The sequence below is a fragment of the Neodiprion pinetum genome, chromosome 1 (assembly GCF_021155775.2).
Source record: "Neodiprion pinetum isolate iyNeoPine1 chromosome 1, iyNeoPine1.2, whole genome shotgun sequence".
Lineage (NCBI taxonomy): Eukaryota > Metazoa > Arthropoda > Insecta > Hymenoptera > Diprionidae > Neodiprion > Neodiprion pinetum.
Window position 1 is genome coordinate 3,923,710 of NC_060232.1, and position 21,009 is coordinate 3,944,718.

A 21,009-nucleotide genomic window follows, 5' to 3' on the forward strand; every position below is an offset into this window, starting at 1 on the left:
ATAACGGTTATGAAACAATTGTACTATAAATAAAAATTTCATACCAAGCAAACGTCTTCTTTACATTCATTATAATATAAATATTATTGAAAAATGTTTCATTATCTCTTTTTCTTTTCTTGCACAGAATATGGCTGTTAGTTATCTTAGCTCCAATTTGTTTACTTTTTTTCTATACTGTCCATTTGATTCTTTCTTTGACATTGTTTCAGCTCTTTTACAAAAGTCAGACCAACTCGAAGAGCTTTGTATTTACTGTGTTCAATACCTTGTTCGTTGGTAGATTTAAAAAATCTAATCAAACACCTCACCCCGAAGGGTTTTTATTATCTTCAATTAAACTTACAATAAATGCAATCCGTAACAAGTAAGCCCTTAGGAAGGAAAGTATTGAAAAAACATTTCATCGCGAACAAATTTTCAAATTTTTCCACGGGTTATCATCTACAAATAATCATCCACTGTACCCTGATTATAAATTTATTATTGTTGCTTGTATGCGCCTTATTGTTTGCAGCGCACAACCGGCGTCGATAATCCGGGTTGCCTCAACTCTGGCGCTTTGCAATGCAATTATTATTTGCACTGTAGAAAACGATTCTGTTTGTTAAATATAGAGATGAATTTGGGAAATCGGGTAATATTGTGAACAGCGTTAGGACGATTTTCACTTCTAGTAATAAGTAACAGCAACGCTTGTTAAGAATATCGTGGGGCATTTCTTTTCAGATAAAAGATAACAAGAAGTTATACAATTGCAGGTTGTTAGAGTGTGCAGAGACGCATATACGAGTACATGCACTGCCAGAGAAGGTAACTCGTTATAAAAGTTTAGCGTCGCGAACTGGTATTGCGTCTGAATGATGTCGAGTGGGGTGTCGAAGGGGGGAAAAAGCTCTTAGAAAATATCGACGCTTTTTCCGCGATTCTGAGTCTGACGTTGATGTCTTATTATCGGTATCTTATTGGCCGTATCGTGACTTTTTCAGCTATCTGTCTCATTGTTGGATACATGTTACTTCGCATTCCTTAATGCCCGTACATATATATCAACGGAAATGGACGATAAGTGAATAAAATGTGTCAGAGAAAATTTTTAAATCAGGAAAATATAATCAAAACTTTGGGAAAAGTATCGCGTTTCGTTTACGTTTAATCAGTCAGTGACTTCGTAGATTGAAATATGCGTAATACGAGTATAACGGATGACGTATTAAAAAGCGAGTCCAATCGCAAAGGTATTCAACGTTCTGACAAATCTAATTCCGTGTACGATACGAAGCGCGTTGCGAAAAGGAAAATTCGGTTTGAATTCCCTTTCGACGTAAATTAGTTTTGTGGATACTCTGTATACTTTATAGCATTGCTACATAGCGTTGGACAATTGGCGCTTTTTGAAAGCTAAATGGAATCGTTCAGCAGATCATTTTCCTGCGAAACTCCGATTTGTTATTAAATACTGGCGCAAGATTAGCGTATTCGAAAATAAACTAACGCAAACTTCGACGCTCCCGAAGAAGTCACTTTATTCGAGATTTCATATCTTGCAGCGGTGCTTGAAAAGAGGCTTATTTTGCAAAATATTTGCCCGGTCATAAGTTGATCTCAATTGCGGACAATTAGAAAATTCCTAACGTCAAATCAGACGAACATAAGCGTAACCCTCGAGCATCTAGCAGTCGGTCAATTGGGATTAAAATAGTCTTAAATATAAATGTTCAAGGTGAAAAAAGATCTTTAAGTTATGAAAATCATGTTTCTGCCTGTTAGTTTTTGTCAAATCTTATGAATAAAGTTTTTTTTTGTATCATAATTGGCGATCTGTCGAATGCACAAAAATCGCTATTCGTGGGCGTTAACTCGATAAATAATGCGTATGTAGAAAAACATTTCGGAATATTAAACTACGATATATTTTAGCTCGATTCTATAAATTTTTTTTCTTAAAAAGCCATTTCTCATCCCGTCGTTTTGGTTATAACGTCAATCTCAGTTTCCATCAGCTATGAATTATTAATTGGTAAAAATGACTGCTCTGCTGCTGCAGTCATGATCCATCAAAGGATATTTGAATTTTACCTATTTTTTTTTTCATTTCAGAGAGCAGAAACAGGCACCAAAGAATCGAAGCTTAATATTTAAAAAAAGACTCGTCAATTTTCAAATTACTCATTTGTTATTGTGCACAGGCTTGTACAGTAATGTTCATTGCTAACTTGTTTTTGGCTCGAAACAAAATGCGAGTTCGATTCCACACGAATTACGTGACAATGACTCCCAATTCCTCACGAGCTAATATTTCTTCAAGGTACTAACGAACATTACTGTAAACAGATATTCCATACAAAGTGTAAATCATCGGCGACGCATCTTACACAATCCGTATAAGATTACGGAAACTTCGGTCCCATTCGTCAGGATCCGATTTACTCTTGGGTAATAATTCAAAATGACGCGGCGCCATGACGACAGGACGATGAATCGCCTGGGCGTGAATTTAATTGTTCGGAGTCTCGGAGATAAAATTGCACAAGAAATTGCGCCGAAAGTGACACATTGAATTGAGCGATGAGAAGAGAAACAGGGGAATTAGAACTCCGGCAAAAACAGACGAGACGAAACGAGGGGGAGACGCTGACGCCTTGGGGAGGAAAAGAAGTTAGGTACAAGTGCGAAATAATATGAAAAACAAATACTCGGGCAAATACTCTCTTGCAGCCTGCTGATTTTTTTCACAAAATTTATCTCACCCATTTCAGAGCTTACAAAGGATTACCTTACGGTCTCGCTGCACGCGTTCCCTTACAGGATAAGCTTTTTACTCCTTGCGTGATAAATCGATTGACTTCAAGGAGAGGATAATTTGGAGATGAAGTTTATGCGTTGAAGGAGCGTGAGAAAAGAGATGGTGTAACGAAGTGAATATTATTTGATCATTACGATTGAAAACTCTGCTACTATAATTGGAATGATACATGGGAAATAATGTAATAATGTATGAATATACGCACAGCACTTTTTTCGAATCACACTTACATCAATTCTGGCATCTACCCAAGCATGTTTCAACTCTTATTACAGGTCTTGTAACTCCTGTTATCGGATTTGTAAATCTTGCCACAATTTCTGTAAATTCAACACTAAAAAAGTTCTGTCCACATATTCATCACTGTAGATGTAAAATCTACATTATTTTTCGTTTCTTGTACCGATTAAAATCGATCGCGACAAGTATTCTCCCTATAATTTAATTTCATTTCGGTTGGATTTCACGTCAGTTGGCCAGCAATCGTCGAGCCTTGATTAGTCCGGGCTTGTACAGAAAATCGCAAGAAAAAAGATTGAGAAAAAATGCAAGAAGTGCGTTGCTCTACTTTATTATATACGAGACGTGGGTAGACGTACAAAATAGACAAACACGTGACGGATCGGCTCGGCGTCCGGATACGGATGCGGAGGCATATAATACGCTTTGCGATATACCGGGTGTCCGCTACAGAAGTATCGAATTCGATCGAATTGAGCGTGCAAAACCACGCAAACAGAATAATAGATCAAGGCGAGAAATTCCGAATTCGCCGGTCGAGTGGAAAAAAAAGGGAAAATGTACTATTCAAATTTAGCGCGTATTACCCAGAGTGCATCGCGAAGTGATTGATAAAAATTTTCCAGCAACTGCTTACCGTTGCTTTGATCCGGTGTGGATACTGTCTGTTTTTTTTTTTTTTTTGTGAGTTTTTTTTTTCTTTTTTGGTTTCGAAAACTACACTTGCCGCGAATCGCGGAGGATGAAATCGGTAAGTTATGTGGCGAATTTAAGGTAGGACTCAGCGTCAATGGGTCGTTAGTGCCAACTGCCTGCAGTCTTTTACAGACCCTTCGTTCGCCTTTATTCCGACTTTCTCATTCGTCCCGTTCAGCCCTCCGTCTTTTTCGGCTTTTCACTTGAGTTCAAGCGGGGCAGGGTAATCAGGTAATTAACGCGAGCAATCAAATAGCAATTAGCATCGAATTAAGAATCTTTCCTCGAAGAAGAAAAGATGCGAGTAAAGGAGAAAAAGATGGGGGAGAAACTCGCCTCCCTTTCAAAATAAATCCATTGAATTTTTTTTTTTTTCTCTCCGAGTCCCCACATTCACCTTTCGCCCTTCGCATTTCTCGCTTTCAGGCAACGACGCCTTTTCTTCCCACTTGATATCTTTGCGCGCACACTTTCCATCTCCAAATTCCACGTATTGATGATATTGATTTTACGCACAGTAAATTGTACGCGAATTTCCGTGCTAAAAGAAAATACTTTTTTTCATAGTCGACGCATGTGATATAATAACACAACGCACTTATACGTAGTATGTGTAATTGTGTAATTAAAGCTTGAAAGTTTTCTCTTTTCAATTTAAGTTTACCTCCGCGTTCATTAAAACGATTATTAAACCGTTTATCACACTGTATAAAAGAAGGAATAAACAGAGAGAGAGAGAAAGAAAAAAAGAAGAAGGAAAAACAACTCGTAACTTTCCGGTCATTACGAAAGGCAGGCACTTTTATACAATTCTGTGTTTTTTTTTTTTTTTTTTTCTCCAACCTTATAATTAATTATTCCTTTTACGTTTAATAAACCAGACATTCTCGTTACAGAGAAATAATTTGATTGGCACAGGCCTCGTCGTGCTGCAATAAGGTAATAAATTGTTAATTAATTTTTTGTATTCCCCCACCAGGGTAAAAGCTAGCTGCAAAAATACCAAAATATTCCAGACCTCATTTTGCGTTCCTCAAGTACGCCGCGACAATGTTTAAAACACAGATTGAAACGCACCTTTCGTTATTGTTGAAATTCTTTATTTCGGTATAGACAAATTATTCAGGGTCTCCGCGGGAGTTTTCGGCGAACATTATACGACACCCTTCGCACAAACAAACGTTTGTCCTACGTATAAATATTAAACAAATATAATCGTGGTAATGGAGAATTGAAATTATCCAGTTAAATTTAGGCCGGTTTTATATAAAATTTCTTTGTTCTGTCACTCGGGCTTCCAAATGCGAGTCTCGATCCTCGTTGCAATGAATTTCATAGAAGAATTTTCAAAAATATGCCACCGAAATGCCGTTGAACTTTTTTACCTTCCCGGTCTTAGGATTGCAAAACTTATTATAATACATGCTGCTATTTCCTAACAATTTTCCATCCAACTTTCTCCTAAGTCGAAAAAAAAATTGTTATCCACGTTATCGGTTTATTACGTTATACACACGCAGTTGTTTACGCACTCTCCTTAAATCTCACTCATTTGACAGGTCTTATTATTTATTATTCTTCGATTCAGATTTATCTACACACGTCTTGGATTGTAAGGAATGGTTTCTTTTTTTTTTTTTTTATCGCAACCGTTGTCACTCGCGGAGTTTAACAGTTGGAGTCGAAAAATAATCAACTTGTTGTTAAATTTCCACCAGAATCTTGATATATTTTTTTTGTTGCAGAATTTATTATGTTGTTTTTTTTTTCGTTTTGCATGTGCGCGAGTTACTCGATTTGTATTTTATTCAAACGTTCGAGTTATTTTCTAAGGATAAAAAATTCATTGGCATCATAATTATTTAGTATACTCGCATGTATACATATATTATATACACATGTATATATTGGTCACTTTTGTATGTGTATAGTTAAAGTAATTATGACGCGTGGCAGATCGATTAAACGCACATATTTTATAAATAAAATATGATTGAATTTTGGCAAAATTGATTTTCATCTGAAAACTGCATTCTACGATCTTATTTTCGCATGGAAATAAAATGATGACGTTGTGTACGTGAATAATTTTTTAACAATATTATACAATAATAACTTTGATATAAATAAAAATTATTTCATCGGCATAACTTACGTAACAAATTTCATGTACATACATAGATATATATATATATATATATATAAACATATATTTATATTTTTATATATAATACTATATATATATATAATATATGTATATTTATACATTATACTATACTATAAATAATTTATTTCGTGAAAATCACTCAGCACTGTAAATGGATTACAAGAATTTTCTTCCTCCACGCCGTGACAATCATTCAGCTAATTGAATGTCGCAAACACTCTTCGTTTTCACCTACGTCGTTAGCTAAACAAATTATCGTCTCTTATACGTCTATACTCAATAATCTCTTTTATCAATTTACTAATTACCTTACACTTCATAGAGTTTCATTATATCGTTTATACAACGTTACAATTACTGTACAAGACACGCGGATTGGAAAAAGATCAGCTTCACCGTTTACGCAATAATATACGCCGAAGCAAATATTTTTTCAAAACCTGTTTTCTTAATTTTTATATTTTCTAAAATGTTTTTTAGTATTTGTTTTTTTTTTTTACAAATTCACATGGTATTATTATTATACGTGTTAATCCACTTCCTAACCCACATCATCCATTTTATACAACAGGTAGGTAAGTGTATTCAACGTAACACACGACGTTATTATAATTTATTTTAACCAATTAGTTGCACTGGAGTTCGTTGCTAGTGTTGTTTCGATGATTTTTTACACGGTATTATTTGTCGTAAAGAGAGAGAGAGAGAGAGAGACAGCAAAAAAAAAAACAACAACAACCTTGACTAGCTAATTATGACTTCGATTCTTCTTACAATATTTGTTGTTTCTGTATTTGGTTTCTCTTTACTTTCATTTCCAGTGTTCTCTGATTTACTTTACCTCCTCGACAATGAGTTTCCTCCGTTCTCTCTTTCCTTTTCTCGTCCTAAACCTCACCATGATTGTTCATTTCACCGTATACAACAACAACGTCGAACAAGTACGAAAAGTTTCAAACCGCACCCCGCGAATTACGAAAGAACGAGTTCGACACTTCGGTGACGATCGCGAATACAGTCCGAGTGTTAAATCGGCGGCATTCCCGAATCCTCGCGGCCGATCTTCACCGTCTGCTATAAGCACGTCTCCTTTTGGTCCACGTTTACGACAAGGGCCGAGGCGCTAGAGGGGATGTTTTTTTGGACGGGAACCCCGGTGGGCACCTCCTCGAGTATTGGTCAAAGGGTCGTCGTCCGCGAGACAGCGGCCGAGGGTGGCGGCGGCGGGGGCGGCGGGGGCGAAATCACCACGTCCGGTTCACCGGCCAGGTCGCAGTCGAACCTCCAGAGAATGCTCTCAGGGTGGTCACCTCCTGCAGAAATTATTCGAGGGTCAGTAAACGGCGAACCGACGTTTCGCTCTCGCTCTGCCAACTTTGGATTGCTTTTGCTCCGCGGGTGGGGCCGAGAAGACACTAGAAACCAACTATTCCGGCTCCGTGATGAGATTTCGTGAGTGCAGTGAGAGGTGCAAGCCGGAAAACTCGGACGCCTCGCGAGCAAACTTGTTAAATTTTCGAGAGTTCGGGCAATTGCGAGCGTTGTTTCGAATAAGCGGCATTTCGAGCTTTCGCTCTACACTTTACCATGTTTATTCTCATCAGTTGTCGTCTGGTAGATTATTGTTACTTTTTTTTTTACGGATGCTTATTGGCTCCGATTGCGGGTACAAGAATCTGCATCATTGTTGAGAGAGCCGGGAAAACAGTAAAAGCGAATTATTTCTCGCAAATCGGAATTTTATTCGTGAAAATTTTGAGAAAATTTAACTTCTTATTCTTTGTTTTTTTCAATAATGCGTCAGCTGTTCGATCAGCGCATAGAGGACAAGAGTTGGCATACAATTTGCTATTTGCAAAAAAAACGTTTTATAACGTTAGAGAAAAACTCTCCTATTTCACAATCTTTCAACATTTTCACCCCGCGCCTCAGAAATAACTCGATGTCGTACGAATCAGCGACAAATCTCAGCCGAGTCGGCATTTCTCGTATTTTCAGGATATACAGGGTGCCTCATTTTAATCAATCGAGTCAAGCTTAATCAAACGATTCAAATTTACGCGTCAAGTAGGTACATGCGAGTACTTTTTTATGCAGAATTTGACGCCCTTTTCAGATGCCGATAAAAAATAACGTACCGGTTCGCGTCAAGACCTTCGTCTGACCTTGACGACTCGACTTACGGAAAATCGTAAAGCGTCAGATTTCTTTCCCCCCTTCAAACCTTGCAATTTTTGTCCGAAAAATTTGTCAAGCGACTCGGACTCTTGGCTATTTTACTCACAGACATTTGACTTTGGATCGATCGAAGCGAGACACCCTCCGCAATCTAACTGACCTTGAGCCAAGCCGATGCCGGAAGAGTCCCGCCTCAGCCTCGGGGGTGGAGGCTGATGATGCTTGTGCGTGTGAGTGTGAGAGTGGCCGTGGGCGTGGGTGTGATGCCCGTGGGTGTGGGGCGGCGGGGGTGGGTGAGTGTGCGTCGAGGGGGTGGTTCTGGTGCAGGGCTGAGGTTGCAGACGAGGAGGAGGCCTGTGCTAGGTGTTCCCCCCGACTCGTCCAACCCCCCTGCATGTGTCCGCTGCTTCGAAGCTCAATGACTTCTTCATCTCCGTCATCGGCAACGCCCCAGCCTCCTGCTGGGAATCATTTACCAGTGTTAGCCATATCGAGCCGTCGATAATTTCGTGGGTCATTCGGTTACGTTTTATTCAATCGTTAAGCAATATTTGCCGGTGCGAAAGTTGCCGAGAAGCGTGTGTTCTCATGTTGCAGGATTTTCTTCTTTGTTACCACTCGGTATTCTCCGCTGTTTGCATTTATTTCGACGCTTAGTTTTCGCGTACGGAGTAACGGGGGTGGAAAGAAACGAAACTGATATTGGTTAGAATCGATGGTTTATACGCGGTTCGTTCGTGAGGGTGGAAGACTCTCTGCCAAGAAGAAAATTTGCATATGAATCTGGCAACGACGCGATCCTGACATGGTGAAAAGTGGCGAAAACCGACGGGCGAGCTTGCACGGATCATCTTCTTCCAAACACGAGTTTCCGGTGTTCGATTTTTACAAGTACGAGACAGCCTCCCGCGGTTACTCCCATAAATATCTTTATTTCCATTGTCGTGAATTTGAGCTTGCAAAATTTCACGTAAGAATAAATTTCAAACGAAGAGCAAAACGAATTACTCGAGGAATCTTCGTAGGGATAAAACCTCAAGAATATTTACATTAAAATATCTACTAGACGTAGTTTTCAAGGGTATTGTGCGAGAATAGTTTAGTTGCATCGACGTCGATGAATTCCGTGAAGCGAGGCATGCATATACACGCAACAGGGAAGAAAGGATAAAGAAAACTTTGATCTCTCTTCGCACTCGTCCTAGAAAGAAAGTAAAAATAAACAAAACAAAATAATAAAAGAATTAAAAAAAAACAGAAATGGAAATACCTGTATACATCATATATTGCGAAACGAGCGAGAGTGCGAAAACGAGACAGTAAAATTGAGCTGAATAAAAGCGAAACCCTCTGAGGGAAGTTCTCTTATACATGTACACACACACACACACATATATATATATTGAAACTCGATAACATTTAGCGCTGGACGGGGTCCAAGTTCACCCTTTGTTCTCTGCCCACTCATTGTTCTCCTGTACTTCATATTTCTTTTCTCACCGAGGCCCGTATTATCGCAAAGACAAACACACATAATACGTGAGCACTTCATCCCCTCGTTCTCTGAATACATATGTATATTTTATCACGTTCAGAATTATTCGAGGGTTGCAGCCCTTTTGCAGAATTTTGGAAGAGGGATATAAGCTGATATACTTTACGGGGAGGGGAAACTTTTCTCGTTGTTGCCAGGAACGAAGCTTTTATTACGTATGTATAGAGAAATCAATCGAGGGGATCAGCTGCCTTTTTTCGGGCTTGAAAAATCTACTCAGGTTTTCATGAGAAAATTTTCTAATTTTTTTTCCTCCTTTCAGGTCGAATAAATTTACCCCCCCCCCAGAATTGTTTTTATCAATTATATTTTGTCTGGCTGCCGTCACGTCGGTGATACGCGTGTATGAATAATAGTAGGTTGAACAGAGAATTAGAATAAATAAGAAACAAAAATTGAACTTGGCGCTCGAACGCGTATTTTTCCTAATTTTTTTTTCAAGAAAATAAACTGTTTCTCTTAAAACTTGCGAGACTCCTTGGCTTTCATTAATTTTAACCGTAAGACATAAAGCGCTCTTTCTCCCGTCAGCAAAGACCGGCGCCTCGACTTCATCAGGTTTTTTTTTTTTTACTACAACGTGACGCTAAATTTCATCCCTAAACTGCGGAGTCCTCGTTTCCGTATTTTCGTTAGCTCGCCTCTAATTCTGTCGGAAGATTACTCGGACTATATAATTTTTTCTCGTCCCCGTACTATTGAGATCACTCGAAAAGATTAGAATTGCGGTGATAAGAAAATTTTTCTAAATTCTTTTTCTCCCCAGTTTCGCTCCGTTCGATTACTTCAAACACGGTTATTAAAATAGAAGATGGAAGAAAACGTCTTTCCCGACTCAATCAATCACGTGCAAGCTCGCAGTTTCGTCGAGAACAGAATTGAAAAAATTTGCAAGGAAAACAAGCCGACTATCTTCGTACGACGGAGCGTCGGAGCTTTCGGCAAATACAGAAATTGGCGATGGTGTCTTCTTCGATTTCAGACTTCCTTTCCGTTCGTCTCTGTCCTTTCCGCGACTTCGACGGTGTTTCGAGCAAGTAAGTAAACGCCAACAACAATTACTTCGATCCGACTACCCGGCAACTTCCTCCGTTGCACGCCTGTTAAGCTATGCAAATTTCAGCCATTTCGAGTATCCTCATTCGCTCTCCTCGCGCTTCCCTCTTCCGTTCAGCTGAGAATGCAGCTTTCCACCTTGCACGTGCAATTATCAAACTGGAAAAGGCGATCCTCGAGTTATTTCAACCGAGAGCTATGATACGACTGTTGCAGCAGCGAAAAGCCGTGCAGCGCAAGCTTTTCTCTGGTACAGGAGAAAATTCGGAATGTATAATCCGAGCAGCTGTCTATTGTTCCGGAAAAAGTATACTCCGTCTACGAAAACAATCCTGCCCTTTAAAATTTCTACTCTTTTTATACCGTTCTACGTATTTTTATTATGCAAAGGCAAGGAATGAGACAGAGAGAGAAAAGGGGAGGCAATTCTTTTCAAATTTTATCCCTGGCCCCGTTTCTTTCCCACCGTTGGATTCGGATTGTACGACGATTTTCCCCGAATCTGTCGACTCCGCAGCAGCCGGCCTGTTTTGAGGCTGACAAAGCGTTTTCTAATAGCTTGGCTACAGGCAGTGATTTATTTGCTACCACTCCGTTTGTCTGGATTTTCAAAGAGCGCCACGGTCAAATTCTACGGTAAAACTCGAATGGCGGAGTCGATGCGAATGCCAAATACATCTCACAATTTTCTTCACATTCGTAACGTGAAAATTAATTATCTGCTAAATTTATACTTCTCGACAACTTTCGCTGATGCGGCAAATGAGCGGAATAAATCCGCATTTTAATTGAAAGTAGTTAAATTAATTCACTTGCGATCTGGGATTTGAATTCTGACGAATCATTCAAAATTTGGTGTTAAAGAAGAAAACCATAGATAATTTTTGTGCAATTGATACGTAACATTATCTCTTTCTTTTTTTTTACAACGCATGCAATCAAGTCGCCATTATTCCTATGATGCAAATTCAAGCTGCAAACTGAATGCTCCACGTATGTAAAAATGCAGCACGGGACAAAGCAGTATAGGAAAAAAAAAATAAATACATAAAATAAAAAATGAAAATACAGTTTTCAAATTAATGAAAAAGTCTATTTCTTGTTGCTAAATTAAATTGCCTCGATAATTTTAGTAATTTCATATTTGCAAATTCTGCGGTAAACCATACATGCTCACCGCGTTATCACGTTCTGCATGATTGGATAAATTAATCCAGCGCTTGCACAAACTTTATACATTTATATATATGTGTATCCAATATTTAGGTATTATAGAAACGACAAGTTGTATCACACAAAACACGAATATCGTTAACGAAATGCGGACAATCTATAACATAAATAACCCCAATATACAATACAATATAATATATTGAAGTATACATATATTGTAAACTGTTATTTTCATCGTGCAAAATGCAAACAAGTAGTACAAAATTTAACGAACACGTATTTAACGAAGTTATGAAAAAAAAAAAAAAAAACGAACAAAGCAATAACAGACAAAATTCAATACACAAGTTACAATAGAGTTCTCATTTTTTGCGGTGAAAAACTTTGCCGTTTATTTTCCATTCTCGCAATGCGAGTAAAGACAGAAAGAAAAAAACCCCCGTAATATAAAAGAATGGAAAGAAGAATCCTACGAGGCGTTCAGTCATCGTTCCATCGCGATAATACTCCCTTCGTTTACTTTTCCCGTCATATCCGCGACGACTTCCCGTGGGTCCAACTACTGGAGGCGACGAAACATCAACGACCCCGGACAAACAAGGATCATGTCCAAGTTATACGTACACGTGACTACGTATTTACGTACGCATATACACATAAAACACCCCCGTCCATGTGCGGAGGTAGGTGTAAAGACGGGCGAAGGGGGTGGATTACTCCCACGGGAACTCGCCGCTCGTCGGGCAGGACGCGACTTACACCATTTAGTCGAGGCAGCTCGATGCTGGGTACGTATGTGGTTTCTTCGCGGGCGCAGTACCTTCCTCTTCGAATTGACGCGCCGGGGCTGCACCTCGGACATGGAAGATGCCCCTCGCGGGATATCCGGTGTTTCGTCGCGGGCTTCTGACGGGAACCGCATCTCACCGCGAATCTTAATTCCGATGCCATTTCGGCGCAGAGCGACTTCTCGGGCGTTAGTTAAGATTTTTGGTGGTTTTTTTTTGTTTTTTTTGTTTTTTTTTTTTGTTTCGTTCAGCAGCGACAGCGAAAACAGCAGCAGGATATATTTTTGGCGGCGGATGCGATGCAACGATCAGGATCACAACGACATATATACACATAAGCATGTGCACACAAAATTTCAACAATTACAATATCGTAAGCTTACATGTATGGGGCGGGGTTGAAGTTACGAATTTGAAATTTTCCGAAAACGCCTAATTTCGTATTGTTTGGTGGGGAGACTTCGAAGTAAGGAAATCAAAGTTTTGAAGAAACAACAAAGTTCCGAATATTCATGTTACGATAGAGCAAAGTTTCGATAGAGAAAATTTCCGGAAGTTAAAATATAATTACACAGTGTAGTTTAGTCAACGAGTGGGTGTGAAAAATCAGTGAAACCGAAAATCGGAATGAACAGGAACGCAAAAATATCGAAAATCCAAATCGAAGAAAGATTGAAGCGGTGAAATTTCACCAAGCCAGAAATTCACATAATAAAAAATCTTCGATCAATCGGAATTTCGAGTATCCAGTTTCTTTTCTTAAATTTTCTCACTTTCGCATATTTCGGAACGTTGACTTTTCGGAACTTTGATGTTTCGTCAAAGCTCTATTTCGTTACCTTAAGTTTCGCTACCAAAAAATTCGGAATATCAAACCCCGCGCCACACATATACAATATACATATACATATAATATATGACGATACAATTTGTATAAATAATAATGATAATACGGACACGGCACGAGACGATATTTATACAATTTTTCAAACACCAAGACGAAATTTATGTAAAATAAAACTGAACAATTATCGTGCAAAAACATATCATGTATTATGATTATTATTACAAGGGAACTGAGACTGTCTTCATTTTTTCCTCTCTCTTTCTCTGCACGTGTACTCACAAGATTGTCAAACTACATTGATAACAGCTACAGTTCCCCTGTAATATATTTCGACAAAAAATCGGCGATTCTTCAATTCGTCGCGGTTCGATAATAACTCGCCGATTTTGGGTCTTGAATATCCCCCCCCCCCCCCCCCCCCCCTCGAGATTCGCCGATCGGGCTCAACCTAAGTTGAAAACCGGGCAATCGCGCACTTCCGGGTTCCGATACTCACCCTGTCGGACTGGGCGTGTTTTTTCGAGTTCCAGCAGAACTCGAGAATCGCGACGAGAATCGCGAGGGCGAGTCCGCAGAGCAGAACGACGAACACTCCACCTGGAACAAAATACCTCGGGTTTAATGTTCGGCTGCAGCTCACCCATTCCTTACTTTTGGTGCGAACGGTGAACCGGGAATAAGGAGGGAGAGAAGACTGCCTGCCTGCCTGGTTCCAGGCTTACGGGGGAGGGATTCCCCGCCATTAGTCAAAATTTACAAAGACGTTCGGACGTCGCGATTTGCATTCAAATAACAGCGCCCCGGTTGTAAATTCCCCTTCGTGCCTGCACTCGGGGTTCAAACGGGCCCAATTTCGGCGCCAAGGGTGCTCAGGCATTGATATCAGGTAGACGTAATTCGAAACGGAACTCGGTGCTATTTTCAGCCGCACACAACTTTGACGCAACTTTCCAAAACTCCTCACCGGAACGTGAAATTTTTTTTATGGTTGCGAAATTTTACTCGATCCGAGCGTAACGCTGTGTCGGAAAGCAGAAAAAAAAAAAGAAAAAAATGAAAAAGAAAAATATCCACCCGTCCCACCGCTTTTGTATCAATTTCAGAAATTCATGTATGTAAACGAGGAAAAATCGCTGAAGCAGGGAAATTCTTTAGTTCGACGAGAGGCGTCGGCGCACCTTTAATTCGGAAACCCTGGGGTCCAAGGGTCGTGGTTTAATTGAGTTATCGAGTGAGGGGCGACGGAGGGTCTCTCTTTTCCTCCGTCGAGGCTTTTCATCCCTTCATTGAGGGGTGGAGGTCTCCAGGAAGTCGGCGTCGTCCGTCATTCGGCGATGATTCGAACGATTTACTGCCAACCTTCGGGCTCGCTGGGAAAAAATATACGCGGCTTTTACACGAGTGCGCGGTTATATTCGCGATTGAGATCTGCTAATGCCCGGCGTTTTCTGCGAAGAGGGAGAAAAAAGGGAGGAGGAGCGAGGGATGAGAATTGTAATACGATACAGATGCTGATATTTCCAAGTGCGCGCGTGTAAAAATGCAGCGAAAAGGAAGAACGAATGAAAAAAAAGAAAAAAATGGTGAGAAGAGTGAAAAGAAAGAGAGGGAACTTTGAAAGATTGAAATGTCGGCTTTTCCCGGATGATTTCCGTATAATGGAGGGGAAAACGATCCGTGTTAAAAGTGCTTGCGTCTATATCATGGGAGGAAAAATTTTCACCGCGTATTAAAAAGGCCATGTGCGGCCCGAATGTAAGGTACAATTTCACCATGGTCGAGAACCTCCGAAACCTGCGATCGATCCTTGCTCCTACATTATTGTAAATCCTTCGTTATACATATACTTTATACGCGGTACCTTATATATATATATAACCTTCTGGCCCGAAACGTCGCTTTGGATTTAATCGCCTGTAAAAGCTTCGTCGGTTTGTAGGTAAACGCTTTTTGCCAACCTTCGGATTATTCACCGTCGCGCGGATTTTCAACAATTTTAGTTTTTCTCTTGACTGACGACCCGAGTTTCCGGCGAATAAAATTTCGGTGGAATGGAGAGAAAAAAAAAAAAAAAAATTGTCCAGCCGAGCATACGTATGCGGCATTCCATTCCAACTCAGTAAACGATTGACACTGACATTTTTTATTTTCACCACCAATTTTTTCTTACGTTGGTATAAAACCTGCGAAAATCTCCCGCAAAAATAGAACGGAAATCGTAGAAATGAAAAATAATAATTAAATTACTTCCACTCCGAAGCTTGAGTGACGATTTTATAAATCGCAAAACAAATAATTTTATTAGTGGTGTTTGAAAATCAAATATCAATGTATACGGCGTTTCTGAGAAAGGTTTTAAGATCCATGGGATGAAAACGGCTTGTTAGAAATAAAAGAAGAAGAAAAAGAACGAAATCGCAAATTTGTTTTGGGAAGATTTTTACTGTGATAGGAACAATCCCTGGGGAGAGAATAAAATGTTTCGTGGCAAATAGTTTACTGAGCTGGAACAAATTACCGCATAACGTATACTTGGGTTGAATATTTTCTACAAAAAAAAGCTCGACCAAAGTTTGCACGTATAAATCTTACAACGATTCGTCATAATTTATCGAACGTATCTGAAACGCAAAATGTCAGAGTAATATTTTGTGTAAAACGTTGGAATTATAATTCCGCGAGTAGCCAGTCGCTCAATTTGTTCGTGACGGTTAATTATCGGCAAAACGTTTGAATCGGCGAGTTGAACGGTTAGAAATAACGGTGAAACCCGTGTAAAACGAGACGGGGTTGATATTGGTGAAAACGTTGAGTTTCGAATATCCGCGTGAGTTTAAACGGGGAATAGGTATAAAGTACGGTTCGCATGGCGCGGAATTCACGGTTTGAATATAAATCCGCGTTGCCGGAAATCAGGGTACTGCAGGGGTGAAAGATTTTACCTCGGTCTTTGGCCCGCCCTTCGGGGCGAGTTCCGCGCCCTTTGACCCGCCGTGCGGGATACTGCGGAATATTTTAGGGTTTATACCTATACACCATCCACGCGTACGTACACCTAAGCCGGGAGAAAACCGTCAGGCTCCACCCGCTGGTTGCCACTATGTATTCATGGTGCGGGCGGGCCGCGACTTTATCAAAAGTTGCCCATTTTTCCGCCGTCCGGATCCTCGACGTCGTCCCCCCTCGGCGTCGCGACGCTGCCTCCCCTTCCATCCGGGTGAAACCCTACCATCTTCGCGTCCCGCACCCTCGGCGCAAACCGCAATCGATATCGTCATTCTTCGTGGGCCGAATCGCAAACGTCGATTCTGTTGCTCGTCGCGAAATTATGGGTAGCGATGTACGTTGTTACAGGTATTCGTATTCACTTTTACTACAGGTTTATAATTGCTGGTTTAGAGCCTGTTGTAGCGGTGATTGGTGAAAAAAATTGGGATAGTTGAACGGAGAAGTGAAACTTCTTTGACGCGCGTATGTCGATCAGGCTGTATTAGGTGCAGGAATTAAGGTGGCTGTTTGACCGTAATTTGGTTCGTCATTTCTGTTGAGTTGAAATTTTTGAGGCCGCTCATCACGCGTCAGAAGGAGAAACTGAGAAGTTTAAAATGAATAACTTTTCAGAGCCGTTATTAGAAATTTTTTTAATTTCGACTTTAGGTTGTATGAATTTTCCTACAAGATGAGTAATTTTTTGCATTTTTTATTGTTATACCGAAGCCACCGTTTCGGGTTCTCAAATTTTCAGATCAAACTCGTAATTATAGTGAGCTAGAAAACCCCTGATTTTGAAATGTCAAGTCAATTGGAGATAAAGAAAAATGTATGTCCCGATTGATCGATACCGGTTAATTTCGTCAATATGCGTGACAAAGAAATTTCACTTTACTTTACTGATTTTATTCTTCATCTACAACGATCTGTGTAACTAATCGGAAAATCAATTCCCTTGAGAAAATTGATATCACATTTTTTGATACATTGTTAATATTAAAATGATTATTTCAATTTCTTTCACATGTATCAATGATTTCACATCATTCACAAAATAAATAATTCATCTGCAATTTTTTTTTTTTTTTTTTATTCTTGTCAACACAAAAGTAAGAAAATTAGACCCACAATCGTGAAATAAAAAAAAAAATAAATAAAAACAAAAATGTATGTTGTGCAATTCGAAGTTTCAAAGCGTTAGCGAAAGGACGCGCAGGAAATATTCCAGCAAATTTAGATACAGAAGCAATTTCAAATTTCTGCCGAGCTAAGCACGAGGTGCGGAAAGGTTGGGTGGATGAGTAAATTTGCATAACTTCAGGATGTCGTGATTCAGGCGATTGTCGTCGCAGAACCGGAAGTAGAAACTTTTACTTCCGTCACCGTCACCTGACCGAGCGGACGAGCCGAGCAGGTATCCGCAAATCCTGTGACTCGCGGTTTTCCACATCATTAAAGGTACTTCGTTCGGAGTGTGTAAAGACCATTTCCGGTTCACCAAAACACTTCGGGGTTTCTCCTGATTGCCCGAAAGACCAGCGACCGCTCGTTAGATAATACGGAAGTGAGGAATGCGAGAAGCAAAAGCAGGTGTAGCGCATGAAGAGGAATCGCAATTTGATTACAGAAAATAACAGCGGCGATAATTACCGGTGGTAAAATTGAATATCAAGGCGGTAACGCGTTCCTTGGAGCCGAAGTTCAATTCGGTGAAATTGGTTGTCGGGTGGACGAAATTCCAGACCTCGATTGACGTAATACAGGGACGTATAGAATTTCCCGGTAAACGTCGAGGACTCAGGGGTTCGAGGTCGAGGTAGATTACGTGTATACGTATATGTATAATGTAGGTACAAATCACGTATATGTAGTCGGTCTGTGAAGTCGTAGAATGGCGGGTCTATTGAAAATCCAGGAGAACGAGGAAGGCTAGAGATAAGGAAGTAAACGAGAGAAGGAAGAGACGTCGACGTACCTACATCGTACACCTACGCGTGTAAACGATATACATATAGCGTAAAGTCGAAGGTGTGCAAGTGTCTCACCGATGTTCTCAACGCCAAGAGCGTTGGCTTTGCTCTCCTTGCTCTTCTCGTCCCGATTGCAAACGTCACCGGTGTTTTTCCACCACTTGTCGTAGAGTATCTGAATCACTCCCTTTTCCTGTAGCTCCAAGATGGCCAGAGATATTTTATCCCGCCAGGGCGAACCTGCGGTTGAAAGATCAGTAGTGAGGGGAGAAAGAAAAAAAAAAAGAAGGTGGATAAGGAGCGGGAGGAGACGACAAAAAACGAAGAAGAAGAAGAAAAAAAAACTGCCGCCACGCCGCGCCGGAACGCTGCTGGAATTAGCGAACCTTTCGGCGTCGCGATCCCGTATCCTTTGCTGTCAAGGAGGCCGCCGATTTGCGTGAGATTGCAGTCTCTCTGGACCGCGTAGTCGAGCATCGTGGACTCCATGAGGAAGGCGTAGTCGCCCTCGAGGACGCGTTTTACGCCCTCCTCGTACGTGGAGACGAAAACGGCTGGCCTCTTGGACTCCATGAACCGCCACATCTTCTGGTAAATACCGATCTTCGAGTCCTTAATGGGAGAGAGAGAGAGAGAGAGAGAGAGAGATCGACGTAATCGTTATTGCAAACCGCGTTTAGATTTCCGCCTGCTACTCACCCTGAAGAAGGTCATCGTGCTCCCGCCCTCCAGGGTACCGTAAGAAATCTCCGTCTGTTCGGCGAGGTCAGCGGCGTTCTCGATCGGGGTGATCATCCTCTCGACGGTGAGAAAGGCGGCCAGATTCGCCGTGTACGAGGATATGATGATGAGGGTGAAGAACCACCAGATACCGCCGACGATCCGAGTGCTGGTCGCCTATCGCCGCGGGGCGAGAGAACAGAAAGAAAAAAACGGGGATGCAGAGGCCGAATGCTGGAAGGAGAGGCGCGATCCACGGACGGGAATTACGTCGTCAGCGACGTACAAGGACTGCCTTTAAAACGCGTCCGGCTAGTCGTAACGACGTTCGACGATCAATCGAGGGGACATCGGTGAACGATATTAGGGAGCTTCACGAGGGGAGATTCGGGCCGAGGAATGCCAATAAAAGCTACCACCGTCCGTGAATCGAGGACGGTTCGTAAGGAGAGGACGAGTTCCTCGCAAGCTTCGAATTAAGACGAATTTTTTTGCGGAAAGATCTATTCCGATCCTCGTACGCTCGCGTCGATTCGAGTCGATTCGATTGAAAATCGGCCGGATTCTACTCGGGACTCGCGAGTTGTGCCTGTCGACGACTCGCACGAGGCCTGTCAGCCGCAAGCGCTCCAGTCCTCAAATGTGACGGTGAAATGACGACGAGGGATGAAGTCGAGTAGAGGACAGCGAGCAGCCCGCAACCCTGCATGTACGTAGCCAAAACCGCAGAGCCGGCTTGGCGAACCTTAGGTTTCAGATCTTAAATTCACCGAGAATGGGTAAGTTTAGAACTTGACTCGTTTTTATCCCCTGAAACTTGGCGTATTTTTTTTTTGTCGATGTTTGTACAGTCTTTGCGACGTTCGTCTGTTGTAGGGAAGGTCGATGGACGCGATGATCAGAGAGCCGGGTGGGGTTCAAGTTTGAAATTTGAAGGTTCTGAAAGCGCCTAACTTCGAATTATTTGGTGGCGAAACTTTAAGCGAAGAAATCAAACTTTGGAGAAATAGCAAAGTTTCGAATGTTCGGAAAGCAGACGGTTCAGAGTTCCGAAAATTCGAGTTATGATTAAGGAAAGTTCCGAAAAATAAAGTTTCGATAGAGTAAAATTCTGAAAATTAAAGTATACGTCACACAGCGTAGTTTACTCAACGAATGCGTGTGAAAAAATAGAAAAACCGAAAATTAGAATAACCAGGATTCCGAACGTAAAAATATCGAAAATCCAGAACGAAGAAAAATCAAAGTGCTCAAATTTCACTCTTTTTGACTTATCGGAGCTCGCCCTTTCGCCATTTTGTCCTTTAGGAACTTTGAGCGTCGGGTTTCGGACCATTCGAAACCCGACGCGCAAAGTATGATTTCCTTACTTTAAGTTTCGCCACCAATAAATTCGTAATTCGGCGCTTTTGAAACTTTTTAACAAGGACCTGAATCCAGACTCCGTTCAGGAGGTGAGGAGGAAAAAGTTCCGAAATTCAGATCCCAACGGGACGATCTTCAACGAAAAGGAGGGGGAATAAGGATTCTTTTAAAAAACATACGAAAAACGGAGGATCGGATAATCGGAGATAAAGTGACATTGCCTGAATGTACGAACAACTCGAGGTGTACAATTTTAATGTATTCCCTTTGGGAATCGTTGATTCCTTTTCTTTTCTCTAATCGGCACGCGTGTACAGTATTCGCGGGAGCGTAAATACAACTTTGCAAAAACGATCCGAGGCGGGTGTTTGCAGCGTCAGTTTGCAATCACGGGGGGAAACTTGGTTCGCAGTAGTTCGCGAAATGCGCCAGGTTCTCCCGTCACTTCCAGACTGAG

The 21,009-nt window shown here is 41.0% G+C and overlaps 1 protein-coding gene across 7 annotated transcripts in view; it reads right to left on the reverse strand.

Annotated features, from left to right (window-relative positions):
- Positions 1-7,095: 7,095 nt before the first annotated feature.
- Positions 7,096-21,009, reverse strand: part of LOC124224723 (glutamate receptor ionotropic, kainate 2) — an 89,947-nt gene continuing 76,033 nt past the window's right edge. For 2 of the 7 annotated variants that reach the window (XM_046636904.1, XM_046636909.1), the window contains 6 exons: positions 19,167-19,364; positions 18,854-19,079; positions 18,543-18,707; positions 14,003-14,103; positions 12,631-12,837; positions 8,324-8,548 (listed from right to left, as the gene is read on the reverse strand). In XM_046636904.1, coding sequence (XP_046492860.1) covers positions 8,447-8,548; positions 12,631-12,837; positions 14,003-14,103; positions 18,543-18,707; positions 18,854-19,079; positions 19,167-19,364 — 999 coding nt within the window. In that variant the 3' untranslated portion in view covers positions 8,324-8,446. Of the gene's footprint in view, positions 7,223-7,486; positions 7,586-8,247; positions 8,549-12,630; positions 12,838-14,002; positions 14,104-18,542; positions 18,708-18,853; positions 19,080-19,166; positions 19,365-21,009 lie in introns of those variants that run through there. The other 5 variants (XM_046636903.1, XM_046636910.2, XM_046636905.1 and 2 more) reach the window with 5 other exon arrangements.